We start from the raw sequence: 14,179 nt of genomic DNA, 5'->3' as shown, positions 1-14,179 counted from the left end.
ACTTCTATTTTCTAAACAGCTCTAATTTAAAGTGGTTAATATTTACTCATAATATTCCTATTATTTCTACTTATTTGACTTAATAGCCTACATCTCAAAGAGAAGTCTAATCCCCCAGACAACTTCTCAGTGGACAATTACATTATTTTCAATCTAGCTTGCTCTTGATACCAAGTCTATTCTTTTCTAGGCTCAAAATTTTGTTTTATTTCACCAGTTAGCACAGTTTTCAGACTTTTCTTCATCTTAATCAACAATCTCTCATTAGGATAAAATATGGTGACCTTATTATTCTGATTCTTTTGGACCCTACACATACATCTCTGCATGTAATCTAATGTTACATTTGTTACTAATTTAATGTTACTGGTGTTTTCAGCAACAGTTCACTGTTTATAAGTACTCAGTTGAAAGCAGTCACACAAGAACTGTTAATCATCAAAATCCTTCAAATTACAAAACAGGGACATTGAGGCCTTGCGAGATTAAATATGACATTAACTTAATGGCAGAAGTGGATCTAGAATCAAGCCTTCCAACTGTTAACTAATGCTGTCATTCTTCCCAACACATCAGAATCCTACCCCCAAGAGCAATGACAGTACCACAAGTTGGAAAATACATGATATTCTTATAATATATAGAAAAAATCATTAAGGACTTCCAGCAAGGTATTAGCTATGATTCTTAATTTGTGGTGGGATTACCAGTGTTTATTTTGTTTTGCTCACCAAAATTTTCTAGTTTGCTTTTTAAAAAATACATATAGCTCTTATAATAAAAATTATTTTTCATTAAAAAAAGGTCCAAGGAAAGGCATAATGACATTCTTTGCGTGTGATATAACTTACTTCAAGTATAATTTTAATTTTAAAAAGCTTAAAATATGGACTATTGATTAACTTAACATTTTCAATGTCAAAATTTATCTTGCAAAAAATGTTTTGTGACAATGGTTTTCTATTATAACATTATGGTTGAAATGTTTAAAAAACTACACAAGCACATGCAAACATAAATTAATTTGTTAGTACATACAGAATTGGAATGGTCAAATCATTCAACACGGAGCCATTAGTATGTAAGTACTTAAAACCAAAATATCTGCCACTATGATCTGATGATAAAATATACAAATAAGTCTATTAGTCAAAACCAGCTAAATGAACTTAAAAAAGCATGAAGATTATGATGAGTTTCAAGCACTAACTGCAAGAACACGTGTCAAACTCCAAATGTTAGGTGACAATTTAGCAATCAGGGATGGCACTTAATGTAAGCAAGCAGCATGAATGAACACATACTTTAAAATTTCAGGTGACATTCAGCTTTTACTACAAAAGGGAACGATTCCCCCCATTACAGAGGCATTGATACACTGCCCTCTGTACCTGGCACATCCTGGGGGAGCTCAGATGCCACCTTCTTCTCTGCCATGTTGCTGCTATCATGGGTTTCTGAGAGACACCCCACGGGACTCCTCCCTTCAGAGGGACTAGTCTCTTCTGAAGAAGCATTTGTTGTGTTGTCGCCAAGATTTGCTGACACAGAGTTACCTTTATCCCCAACTTCTGTTGGCTCTACAGTAAAATGCACAACAAAACTTTAAAGATATCCTTTAAAATTGCTTTAGGACAAATGGCCACATTCAATCAACTACTAAAAATGAATGATCACCAAGAAAACGTGCTTTTATTTGATGGCCATTTTGAAGCAATTAGATTCTGGGATACTTCTGCAGTAAGTAATCCAAAGAATATTTACGAATATTTAAAATATTAAGAATGTTTAATTAATATAAAAATGAACATATCACATACAAAAGTGCATATTCTGCTATAAAAATAGGGATTTTTCACCAACAAATCTCATAAGAAAATGGCACCTTATTAGGAAGTATAAACAGAGATATATATTATAACCAATCCACCAATATGTAAAACTCATTACAATGATTATACATGTTACAAGGGGAAATGATATCCTACTTTCTTTAGAAATAGAAATTTAAATAACTATTCGTAATAAAAAGAGATTCATTTTCATTTTGAAAGTAAAACTGAAGGTTTCATATATAACACTGATTAAATATCACTTTCTAGCCAAGTAATTTTTTTACCCTCAGATTTTCCTTGCTCAGGATCATCATCCGCTGTTTTGTCGTCACTGTCTTTTTCAAGGGACTGGTCTTCAAACTCCTCTCTACTTTTCTCAACATCTTTGGAGCTATTATTCTCAGTCTCGTTCTTGTCCTTTTCTACTTCTTCTGGGCTTTTAACAATATCAATATCTCCTTTTTTGGCTCTTATGGATTCCAAAATTTCTTCTGTAATAAAAAAACAAAAAGTTTTGCTTCCATATATACCAAATATAAAAGTACTACAGATGCCACTTAAGAGTTTGAATATAAGTCATTAAAATTAAACATGTTAAGACATTAGAACTATGAAATAAGGATAAAGATTACCAATACGATTTCAATGCTTATAGAACCCAACCAATTTGGTTATCTTCATTTCTACAAAATACATGGTAATTACAACTACTTTCTTTTTTCAAAAAAGAAAATCAGTCTAACCTTTGAAGTTGACACGATAGAGATTACTGTCATTTATTCTACCGTATGAGGGAAACTGTAAGCTGCACAGACCCACAGTCTAGGCAGTGTGGTACAGTGGTCAAAACCAAGGTACCCATGACCCAGTGCACATCTGACTTGAACTAGCTGTTTAGACTTACAGTCGCCAAGCTATCTAACCTTCAGGCGCTACTGCAAAATGAGAAAACAAAGTCCCATTTGGAAAATACATTTCTCTCTGAAGCCCCGTAACTGTTCTGAAAGTCAATAAATCCCTAAGGGCTCTAATCCTCTTTTAATTTGGGTAGAATGATATTATAGCATGATGTAGACCACAAGTATATTGGCAAAGACTCTCTTTGGATTATGATCCAACACTATCATTTTCTATTTTGGTCCTCAAGTTTATTCCAGCTTTGGGCCCTGGGAGCTGAAAGTGAGGCTTGTGTTCTCTGAACACACTTCAGTCGTTCCGGTGTTCATTCGTTCATTCATGAAGCGCTCCCTTACTTTCTAGTATGACAAGACGTTCCAAGCTCACCTTGTATTTTCCCTGCCCCAACCCTAGAATCCATGATCTCTGTAAGGACTCTTGGTTCTTTTTTTATTGGAGAATGATATTCTGAAGATATGATCTGGGCTCAGGTATAATTGTTACTATTACAGTGTCACTATTTCGATACTCAGCCGACAGCTAGGAAATGTTATGTATATGCATACTAAACAATGTATGTCATACATCTATATTTTTTCTCTATCTTTGTGCGGTGGTTTGTGTGGTCCATTCAAGCACTGCCCTGTTGCTTCTCTGTAACTTCTAACAAGAGAAACCTTGTTCTCATTATCTATATCTATTTATTTGGTCAACTCTAGTATACACAGTAATTTTAGAACTGCTAAATGTACCCCCATGAGAAATAAAATTACCAACTAGAGTACAGTGTTTGTGAACAAGAAACATTTTTAATGCCATGTAACATGGTGGTTTTTTTTTTTTTTTTAATTTTTGAATTTCCTTGTTTACATTTCCTTTGTTTAAATCTTCTGTACCTGCATTTTCATCCAGGCTTCTTAAATTGTAGGTATCTAGGGTGCCTGGGTGGCCCAGTGGGTTAAGCCGCTGCCTTCGGCTCAGGTCATGATCTCAGGGTCCTGGGATCGAGTCCCGCGCATCAGGCTCTCTGCTCAGCAGGGAGTCTGCTTCCTCCTCTCTCTCTCTCTGCCTGCCTCTCTGCCTACTTGTGATCTCTCTCTGTCAAATAAATAAATAAAATCTTTAAAAAAAAAATTGTAGGTATCTAGAATGCTTCCTAGGATTAAAAAAAAACCTAAAAAGTCATCACTGGAAAACACTGATCTTTCTGATAAAGTGATGACAGCTGAGCTGGCTGGAGTTAACTCCTCACACTCTCTATCACCTTCTCTATTCCGAATTTCTATAAGAATTCAGAGCCAATCAATATATGACCATCTAAGATAGGTACAGGACAAGTTCATACGGAAGAAATTCCAACTGGCATGTTTTCTGTCCTCCTCATCATCCAAGTCTTCTTCCCAGGATCCTTTTGACCTATCTCTTCATATCCCTTTACCCACCACTTTCAGTTCAATTCACCACAGCCGTGGTTACACTTGCTAATAAGTACACTAAACTTATCAATGGAAGTATCTCTTTTTTTTAAAGAACTTTTTATTTAGAAGTCTAGTTTCTAATCACTTGCTCTTCTTTTTTTTTTTTTTTTAAAGATTTTATTTATTTATCGGTGGGGGGGGGGGGAGAGCGAGCACAGGCAGACAGAATGGCAGGCAGAGGCAGAGGGAGAAGCAGGCTCCCTGCCGAGCAAGGAGCCCGATGTGGGACTCGATCCCAGGACGCTGGGATCATGACCTGAGCCGAAGGCAGCTGCTCAACCAACTGAGCCACCCAGGCGTCCCTAATCACTTGCTCTTCTTAGAGCCATATTATTTCTCTTTCAAACACAGCTCCACCCAGATTTTCAACTTCCAACTCTTCTTTTTCCTTTTTTCAAGGAATCTCTATGCCCAATGTGGGGCTTGAACTCACAACCCTGAGATCAAGAGTCTACCGACTGAGCCAGCCAGGCGTCCCCAGCTGCTGGCTTTTTCACCTAACTAGTTCAAGTTCCTCCCAACTTTCCTAGTGCCATTTAATGAGAATAAAACAACATTAAAAACAAGACCAAACAAAACTACTACTACCAAGGTGAGTGGGTGGCGCAGTCAGCCAGTTAAACATCTGACTCTTGATTTCAGCTCAGGTCATGATCTCAGGGTCGTGAGATTAAGCCATATGTGGGGTTCTGTGCTGGACATGGAATCTGCTTAAGATTCTCTCTCTCCCTCTTTCTTTGCCCCTCCCACCCGCTCTTTCTCTCTCTCTCTAAAATAAAATAAAAACCATCTCTACTTAGAAAAATGTATTCCAAAAATAAACTTCCTTCAAAAACACCAAAATAAAGAATTATAAAATACAATTACCATAAAGGTATATGATAAAGCAAATATAGCAAACTACTTACAACTAAAATTATACAGTAAATTGTATAATCATGATGGACATACAGGTGCTTACTGTACCATTCTTTTGATCTTTCCATATATTTGAAAATTTTCATAAACTATTAGACAAAAACAGAAAAGGAAAACTGAACTACCAAAGTAGAATTAAACTCTCCTAAAGTATACATATAAGTATATAAAAACCAAAGGGCTTGGTGCGCCTGGGTGGCTCAGTAAGTTAAAGCCTCTGCCTTTGGCTCAGGTCATGATCCCAGGGTGCTGGGATCGAACCCCACGTCGGGCTCTCTGCTCAGTAGGGAGCCTGCTTCCTCCTCTCTCTCTCTCTGCCTACCTCTCTGCCTACTTGTGATCTCTGTCTGTCAAATAAATAAAATCTTTAAAAAAATAAACAATAATAATAATAATAAAAAAACCAAAGGGCTAAACTTGAAAGGATTTATGCTATTTTCAAGGTTAAGAATGTCAAGTCATTAGAATACACTGTGATGCTGAAACTGATGTCACGATAATGCAAATTACTCCTGGCTATTTCAGAACCTAGTAGTTTCTGCTGTTTTCCTCTCATAAAATCCCAAATTGAAGAACACCACAAGAAATTATTCTAGGTTTTTACCTGGCCCAGATGCTCCTAAAGGGACTACCATAGCTCAGATTATGGTTCCCAGTGAGAGCAAATAGACTTAACAGTGGCAGACCAGCGTTTTAATGGTGAATTCTTCCGTCTGAATGTTTAATTTATTGCCAGTACCCACACCCCTTACAAAGCTGTTGAGAGGATTAAAGGCTTGTAAAACATCTAGATGAACACCAAAGCAGGTACTCAAAAATGCCAGTTTTCAGGATGCCTGGGTGGCTCAGCTGATTAAACAGCTACCTTCAGCTCAGGTCATGACCCCAAGGTCCTGGGATCAAGTCCCACACCAGGCTCTTGCTCAGTGGGGAGCACTGATTCTCCTTCTGCCTGCCACTCCCCATGCTTGTGCTCTCTTTCTCTCTGATAAAATCTTAAAAAAAAAAAAAAAATTTAAAAAGACAGTTTTCTCTCCTCTTCCTCATCAATTTTCAATTCTTTTGAGTAAGAGAACCATGTTGAATGAACCTTAGCAAAGGAGGAGGAGAAGAGAAAAGAAAAGAAAAAAAAGTGTCACTTTCTGTCTAGATCTCCCATGAAATAAATCCAAGCCACAGTCACTCTTACTTAAATGAGCTCCACACTGTATTAAGAGGGTAACTACAGGATCAAGACAGTCCCACAGCACATAAGCACTAGTCACCTAACTGTCTTAGAATATATTCTGGCCTAATGCTCAAAGCTTTCTCTGCTGTTCCTGATTAAAGTACATTATATGCTGGGCACCTGGGTGGCTCAGCTGGTTGAGCACCTGACTCTAGGTTTCAGCTTCAGGTCATGATCTCAGAGTTGTGGGACTGATCAAGCCGCCATCAGGCTCCACACTCAGTGGGGAGTCTGCTTGAGATTCTGTTTCTCCTCTGTCTGCCTCTCTCATCCACTAAAAATAAATAAACCGAATCTTTAAAAAACAAAAATAAAACCAAAAAATGCTCATTGTAGGAAATTTGAAAAATACAAATAAGATACCAACTATAATCCTACTATGCTAATTGGTTATTATTATTTTTTTTTTTAATAAAAGCTGGTGTATTTACCACGTTGTTTATTTAGAGAAAGAGAATTTAAGTACTTCAAAGACCCAGCTACTGTTCTGGCACGGTACCTTATGTAATTCTCCAAATCTCCAATCTTCTATCATATGATAATCCAATTCTTCTATATTGGGCACTTCTAGTTTTTCACATTCCCCTGTATCAGACCACTAAACATTCTGATCACCAATTCCTATTTTGGTTTTGCTCTTTACTTAAGATGACACTGGGGTGCATGAGTGCCTCAGCTGGTGAGCGTCTGACTTCAGCTCAGGTCATGACCTCAGGGTCCTGGGATGGAGCCCATCAGGCTCTGTGCTCAGCAGGAAGTCTACTTGTCCCTCTCCCTCTGCCCTTTCCCCTGCTCAAGTGTACCTTCTGGTCTCTCTCCCATAAGTAAATAAATCTTGAAAAAAAAAAAGATGATACCACCTCTACAATTCTGTACATAGGCAAGCTCACTCTAGAAAATATTTCTAATTCAACATACTTGATAAAAACATACATAATACTGCCTTTTAGGGGACTGGACATAGTTCTTTATTATTGTACTAAAAGCAGAGGATGCAAAAAAGTAAAAATGGATTTGTCAATTTTAATGCCAGGATTCATGAAAGAAAACCAAGAAGAAAGTAACCTGTCTAAAATTAATAAACTTCCTATTATCTGATCTATACCACGGAGAAAAAGAAATCAAAAGGGGATACAAACTCCCCCCAAAATTCTAACATCTACAATTATCTGATAAAAATGTTACCTATTTTTCTCAATAGATCTAATAGAAAAATACTTCCAACAACCAAACATGAAGAAACACAATCCTTGATAATTAGTCTGCTAGTTTCTGAAGATGAAGTCATGTGTATGCAACGGTAGTTATACAGGACAGTATGACTATCGTCCTCAAAAAAACATGGGTGAATTCAAGTGAATGCTGATATAGAGTATGTGAGAAGAAACTGGGAAACAGCTTAACTAAATATATTTATTAAGTATAGACATTCTATTTGAAGCAAAATAGAGAATGGGGAAATTTTTTCAGTAAATGGAGACTCAAGAACATTAAAAGGATTTTACGTATAGCAGATAATGTATATAGAAAAGCAAAACCAGGCAGTTAAAGTGTACTTTCAGAGTCTTACCCAATCATTTTACCTAAGATTTAAAGAAAACAAAGGTGATACTTATTAAACATAAAAAAGTGGGAAAAAAAGTGAAACTGGAGATTACAAAGGAAGTTCACGTTTCATTCTATACCTTTCTGTACTATTTGAGCTTTCTTTAAAAAATCATATTTATTCTGTTACACTGAAAAGAAATTAAATTTTTAAAAATCATATTTATTATCTTTTTTTATAAAGCAAAAAGTTGAGCAACAAAGTAAATCAGGTACAACTGAAATATAATCCAAAGTATAAAATAGATATCCATGAGTCCACACTGATATAAATAAATAAACGAGGAGAATAGACAATCTCCCTTGCAGAAAAGTCCCAAATAATTTGTGTAGACAACTGCTACCCCAGAGTGGAGCCCAAACCCTCCCCACCTGAGCGCAGGCAGTGCACAGTGACTTTCTTCCGAAAAGCACAGCACAGGTGGGAGCAGTGATCTTACAGGGCAGAAACTCAACAAATGCCACCTGAACCAGATGAACATCATCAGTGACAAGTCACGTGATGGCATGTAGTACTGACAGGAGGAGAGTGGTGTGGTCTTCCTTCCAGAATCCGTATCTCAGTTCTGAGAAGAACATGAGACAAATCCATTTGAGGGCCTTCTATTAAATACCTGGCCAGTACTCCTCAAAACCGTCAAAGTCATCAAAAATATAAAAAGTTGGAGAAAATGTGACAGTCTAGAGGTACCTAAACAGACATAAGTAAATACAGTGTGGGAGCCTGGATGGGATGGTGAGACAGAGAAAGGTTACCAGTAAAAATAAGAAAATCCGAATAAAGTATAGATTAAGGTATCATAATGTTATCAATATAGGTTCACTACTTATGACAAATGTGCCACACCAATGTAAGATGCTAATAATAGGGGAAACCTGGTGCAGGGAATCTGGAACCCTCCGTACTACCTCAGAACCTTTCTGTAATTATAAAACTATTCTAAAATCGAAAGTTTTATTAAAAAAAAAAAAAAAAGAGTATCTTTTAAAAGAATACTCTTTCTCATAATTAAAAGTAGGATTCGCGGGATGCCTGGGTCTACTACCTACTGAGGTAGGTTGAGCATCTGCCTTTGGCTTTGGTCATGATCCCAGAGTCCCCAGACTGAGCCCTGAGTCTGGCTCCCTGCTCAGTGGGGAGCCTGCTTCTCCCTCTCTGCTCCTCACCCCACTCACGCTCTCTCCCTCTCTGCCTCTCTAATAAATAAATAGTTTAAATAAATAAATAAATAAATAGAAGTAGGATTCTCAATAAGATACCCAAATTAAAGAAAAAAAAAAAAAACAATTTAATAATGACCATGGTAAGATACTAAAGGCTAAAATGCATAAAATCCCTAATTTATGCTGGGATGAACAAGATTCCTTAGAAAAAAGAAAACAGAACTGAGGTGCCTGGGTGGCTCAGTCAGTTAAATGTCTGCCTTTGCTCAGGTCATCATCCCAGTGTCCTGGGATCGAGCCTCAAGTCGGGTTCCCTGCTTAGCCGGGGGTCTGCTTCTCCCTGTCCCTCTGCTGCTCCCCTGCTTGTGCTTTCCTGCTCTCTCTCTCAAATAAATAAGATATTTAAAAAGAAAAAAAAGAGAATTAAAATATATATAACTTGAAATTTTAATGATTTCAAGTTTTACAGGGATTTCATAGCAAGAGTTCATCCTAAATTTAGTAACAAGCAAATTGAGAAAATTTCCCTCTCACCATTAGCTGCCGCCAGAAAGGATTTGTTACTGCCCCGAGCCTTATTGGTCAAGTCTTCAGTTATATCCATGTGCCGGTGGATTTCTTCCCGCATTTCTTCCAGAATTTTGCAAAGTTCTGCTTCCCAGTAATCTTTATCTAGACAGTCAATTAATTCTGCAAGTTGGACCTTTGTGCTGTAGTACCAAATTTTCTTCTCATTCTCATTTTCTGTATCTTCTTCTCTGTTTAAAAGAAGTACAAAAACACTCTCTGTGTTAGACATAACGGCACTGATCTGACAACTGCCATCTATGCACTGAAGGTTAAAATAATGTAACACAAAGTCTGCCCACTAAAGCTCAGTATATTTGCTCACAAGAAATCCCCTCAAGTCTCATTCAAACTCAAATTACTTTTACTTTAATTGAGCAAGCTCTAATTATTTTGATTTCCTAGCCCACAGTAGCTTAAGATAAAACAATCTGTGAGAAATAGTGGAGAGAGAGGATGGAGAGCCTGGGTCGCTCGGGCGGTTGAGCGTCCAACTCTTGGTTTCATCTCAGGTCATGATCTCGGGGTCATGAGATGGAGCCCCACAGTGGGTTCAGTGCTCAGTATGGAGTCTGCTTGGGATTTGGTCTCTTTCCCTCTCTCTCTCTGCCCCTCCCAGCTCATTCTCGCAAAATAAAAACAAAAATTAAATAAAACCTTTAAAAAACAAAAATAGTGGAAAGAGAGGAATTAGTATAGCAGCAAAGGAAGACTATCTACGGACGCCTGGGTGGTTCAGTTGATTCGGCAGTCAATTCTTGATTTCAGCTCAGGAGACGATCTCAGGGTCCTGGGACTGAGGCCTGCGTCAGGCTCCTTGCCCACTGGGGAGTTTGATCGAAGATTCTCTCTACCCTCTCCCTCTGCTACTCCCCCCACTCAGTGCGCTCTTTCTCTAAGATAAATAAATAAATCTTGAAAAAAGAAAGAAAGAGGGGTGCCTGGGTGGCACAGTGGGTTAAGCCTCTGCCTTCGGCTCAGGTCATGGTCTCAGGGTCCTGGGATAGAGCCCCGCATTGGGCTCTCTGCTCAGCAGGGAGCCTGCTTCCCGGCCCCCACCCCCCCTCCTGCCCTCTGCCTACCTCTCTGCCTACTTATAATCTCTCTCTCTGTGTGTCAAATAAATAAAATCTTAAAAGAAAGAAAGAAAAGAAAAGAAAGGTAGGTAGATAGATATCTAGAAACATACAGAAACAGGACCTCACACTTCAGAGTGTGTAAGTACTTGCTGGAAGACAGTCTTGCTTATACGTCAGTTGACTTTGAGATCATCACTGAACCACATGAATGGAATCTGAACCAGAAATACTTAAGTTATGGTCAGTACATGGCAGGAACAGAGCAGGCTGACGTTACAATCCAGTTTAGAACACTTCCATCAACATGATATACATGCTCTGCTAAATTCTGGTCCTTGAAGGAGTCAACTCTGTGAGTAATAATGTCTCCTCTCTCTTCCTTTCTTATGGACAAAGTTCAAATTGGAGAGAAGAGCAACTTCCTGCCCTGCTTGCATCTCTCCAATGGTCCCAATCACTTGTAATGTAGCTGTAGATGTCAACTAAAAACACAAGGTAAATGCATGGCTAGGACCGGACTTTCAGAAATACATATGACAATATTTCTTCTCACATTCAAAAGGAATTCAGGAGCATGTGTGAGTTACCTGATGAGAGAGTCTAACTTTCCTGTCTATTCAATAGCAAACTCACAGAGCTGAAAGAACTGGGCTTTAAGAAAGACCTGGTTTCAGGGCACCTGGCGACTCAGTCCTTAAGCGTCTGCCTTCCACTCAGGTCCCAGAACCCTGGGATGGAGCCCTGCAACAGGCTCGCTCAGCAGGAAGCCCTACCCCCAAGGTGGGGCTCAAACTCAATCTCAATCTCCCATTCCCTATTTGTGTTCCCTTTCTCCAGTGTCTCTGTCTAAAAAATAAATAAAGTCAGAAAGAAAGAAAGAGGAAAGAAAAAAGAAAAGAAAAACCTGGCTTTAAAATACTCAAGCATTTATAAGATATGCAAATGTGGACAAGACACAACTCTCTGGGTTTCTGAGCCATTTTATTTACCTTGCTGATAAAATGGGGATAATTGTAACGCTTTCAGGGCCACTGTAAGAATTAAAGGTATTATAATAAGGCACAGATTGTAAAAGATTAAAATAAAATAAGGTATAGATCGTAGCACCGAGGCACATTGTTAGTAATCAATAAAAATAAAATATTGTTACTATTATGGTAGTAAGTAAATAAAAATTGAGTAGAACTCCCAGAATGAGTCACTCAGTAATTCTGAAGAAAGGAGGGACATATTAAGTCATGGATAAATAAATGGATATCAAAATTATAAAAACTGAAAAAAAAAAGGATTAATGAATGTTATCTCACTTTGCTCTTTAAAAAAAATTTTTTTTTTATTTAAGTAATCTCTACCCCCAAGGTGGGGCTCAAACTCAATCTCAAAATCAAGAGTCGCACGCACTCCCAAACTAGCCCCTCATTTTCTGCATTCAAATCAGCATCTGCTGACACATGAAATTAGCATATTGTTCTATTAGAAGTTTTCTAAAAAAACTGCCGAAAATCATTTTTTTTAAAAATCTGCTTTCAATTTCTCTCTATAATTGGTATTTCTGACTTATGACTGAGCGATGACAGCAGTCTCATTCCAATTTACATGTTAAAGATGTCAGAGTCCTCTAATCAAAAAGACTAATAAAATACTTTTAAAAGGCAATACTGTATCAAAAATGTAATTAAGTGATAATATCAAATCAGAAAGTACTTAAGTGAGCTTTGACTGAGTGTAAGAGTTACAGGACAGCCTGGTTATTTTCTAAAAAAATTAATTTAAAGGATTCACTTGTTATAAAGATGCTGAATTCTTTCTTTTACTAATTCCTTTTTCCTTTTTATTCAGGAAAATCTACCAAATTTCAATGAAACAAGAAAAACATTCTTAGGGTAGAAAACATAACTTACAAGTGTAAGATTTCAACATGAAAATGAGATGGTATGGGAACGAACTTAATTAAATGGACATTCTATTTTCTCAAGTAACTCACTACTATTGAAAGGGTTCCTAACATAGCTGACTTAATCCATACCGTCACTTGCATAATTTCTATCTAAACAGAGAACATGGGCGCCTGGGTGGCTTAGTGGGTTAAGCCTCTGCCTTTGGCTCAGGTTGTGGTCTTGGGGTCCTGGGATCGAGGCCCGCATCAGGCTCTCTCTCTCTGCAGAGAGCCTGTTTCTCCCTCTCTCTGCCTGCCTCTCTGCCTACTTGTGATCTCTGTCAAATAAATAAAATCTTTTAAAAAAATAAAGAAAGAATACTTAATTTCAATTTTTTTTTTTTTAAAGATTTTGTTTATTTACTTGAGAGAGGAGGAGAGAGTGAGCAAGTGAGAGAACACAAGCCAGGGCGGTGAAGCAAAGGGAAAAGCAGATACCCTGCCCAGCAGGGAACCATGACCTAAGCCAAAGTCAGATGCCCAACCAAATGAGCCACTCAGGCTCCCCTTAATTTCAATTTTAATCTTAATATTCATCTTAAAAGAGAACTCACTACTTCATATAGCAGAAAGCTCCTCCTTTTTTTTTTTTTTTTTTTTTAAAGATTTTATTAATTTATTTGACAGAGAGAAAGATCACAAGTAGGTGGAGAGTCAGGCAGAGAGAGAGGAGGAAGCAGGCTCCCGCTGAGCAAAGAGCCCGATGCGGGGCTCGATCCCAGGACACTGAGATCATGACCTGAGCCGAAGGCAGCGGCTTAATCCACTGAGCCACCCAGGCGCCCCCCCCTTTTTTTTTTTTTTTTAAAGGTCATGGGGTGTGAACTTTTAACGCTGAGGTCAAGACCTGAGATGAGATCAAGAGTCAGACCCTTAACGACTGAGCTGCCCAGGCACCCTGGAAAGTTCTTCCTTTTAATGAGATAACACAAACCTAGTGTTTCTATCAATTAGTCCTGATTCTGCCTGCTGGAGTTATGTGAAATAAACTTAACACCTCCTCCACACACAATCCTTCAAATTGTTCACAACATCTACAATTTTACTCTCTCTTTTCAGGCCAAACATGCTCAAATACTTTAATCATTTCTTATAGCACATTTTCCAGTCTTCACAAATCTGATATTCTTCACCCCAATGTCCCTCTGTAAGTGTGGCACCTGAAAACTATTTCTGATTCTGTTCGACGGTCATATACAACATTGACTTTTTTTTTTTAAGATTTTTATTTATTTATTTATTTGACAGAGATCAAAAGCAGGCAGAGAGGCAGGCAGAGAGAGAGTTGGAAGCAGGCTCTCCGCTGAGCAGAGAGCCCGATGCAGGGTTCCATCCCAGGACTCTGGGATCAGGACCTGAGCCAAAGACAGAGGCTTAACCCACTGAGCCACCCAGGTGCCCATACTGACAATTTTTTTCTTCTTAAAGCTGTAGAAGGATAAATTTGTTAAAAGCATAAAGTAACAAAACAG

The 14,179-nt window shown here is 38.1% G+C and overlaps 1 protein-coding gene across 12 annotated transcripts in view; it reads right to left on the bottom strand.

The window, feature by feature from the left end:
• Positions 1-14,179, bottom strand: part of BPTF (bromodomain PHD finger transcription factor) — a 160,039-nt gene that overhangs the window by 88,794 nt on the left and 57,066 nt on the right. For 9 of the 12 annotated variants that reach the window (XM_059148941.1, XM_059148940.1, XM_059148944.1 and 6 more), the window contains exons 3-5: positions 9,660-9,883; positions 2,120-2,326; positions 1,392-1,580 (exon numbers count right to left, since the gene is read on the bottom strand). In XM_059148941.1, the coding sequence (XP_059004924.1) occupies positions 1,392-1,580; positions 2,120-2,326; positions 9,660-9,883 (620 nt within the window). The remainder of the gene's footprint in view (positions 1-1,391; positions 1,581-2,119; positions 2,327-9,659; positions 9,884-14,179) is intronic. The other 3 variants (XM_059148947.1, XM_059148948.1, XM_059148951.1) reach the window with 1 other exon arrangement.

Source organism: Mustela lutreola, chromosome 15 (genome assembly GCF_030435805.1).
Source record: "Mustela lutreola isolate mMusLut2 chromosome 15, mMusLut2.pri, whole genome shotgun sequence".
NCBI lineage: Eukaryota > Metazoa > Chordata > Mammalia > Carnivora > Mustelidae > Mustela > Mustela lutreola.
The sequence above is the reverse complement of the archived record's forward strand: the minus strand, read 5'-3'. Positions and strand labels throughout refer to the sequence as shown.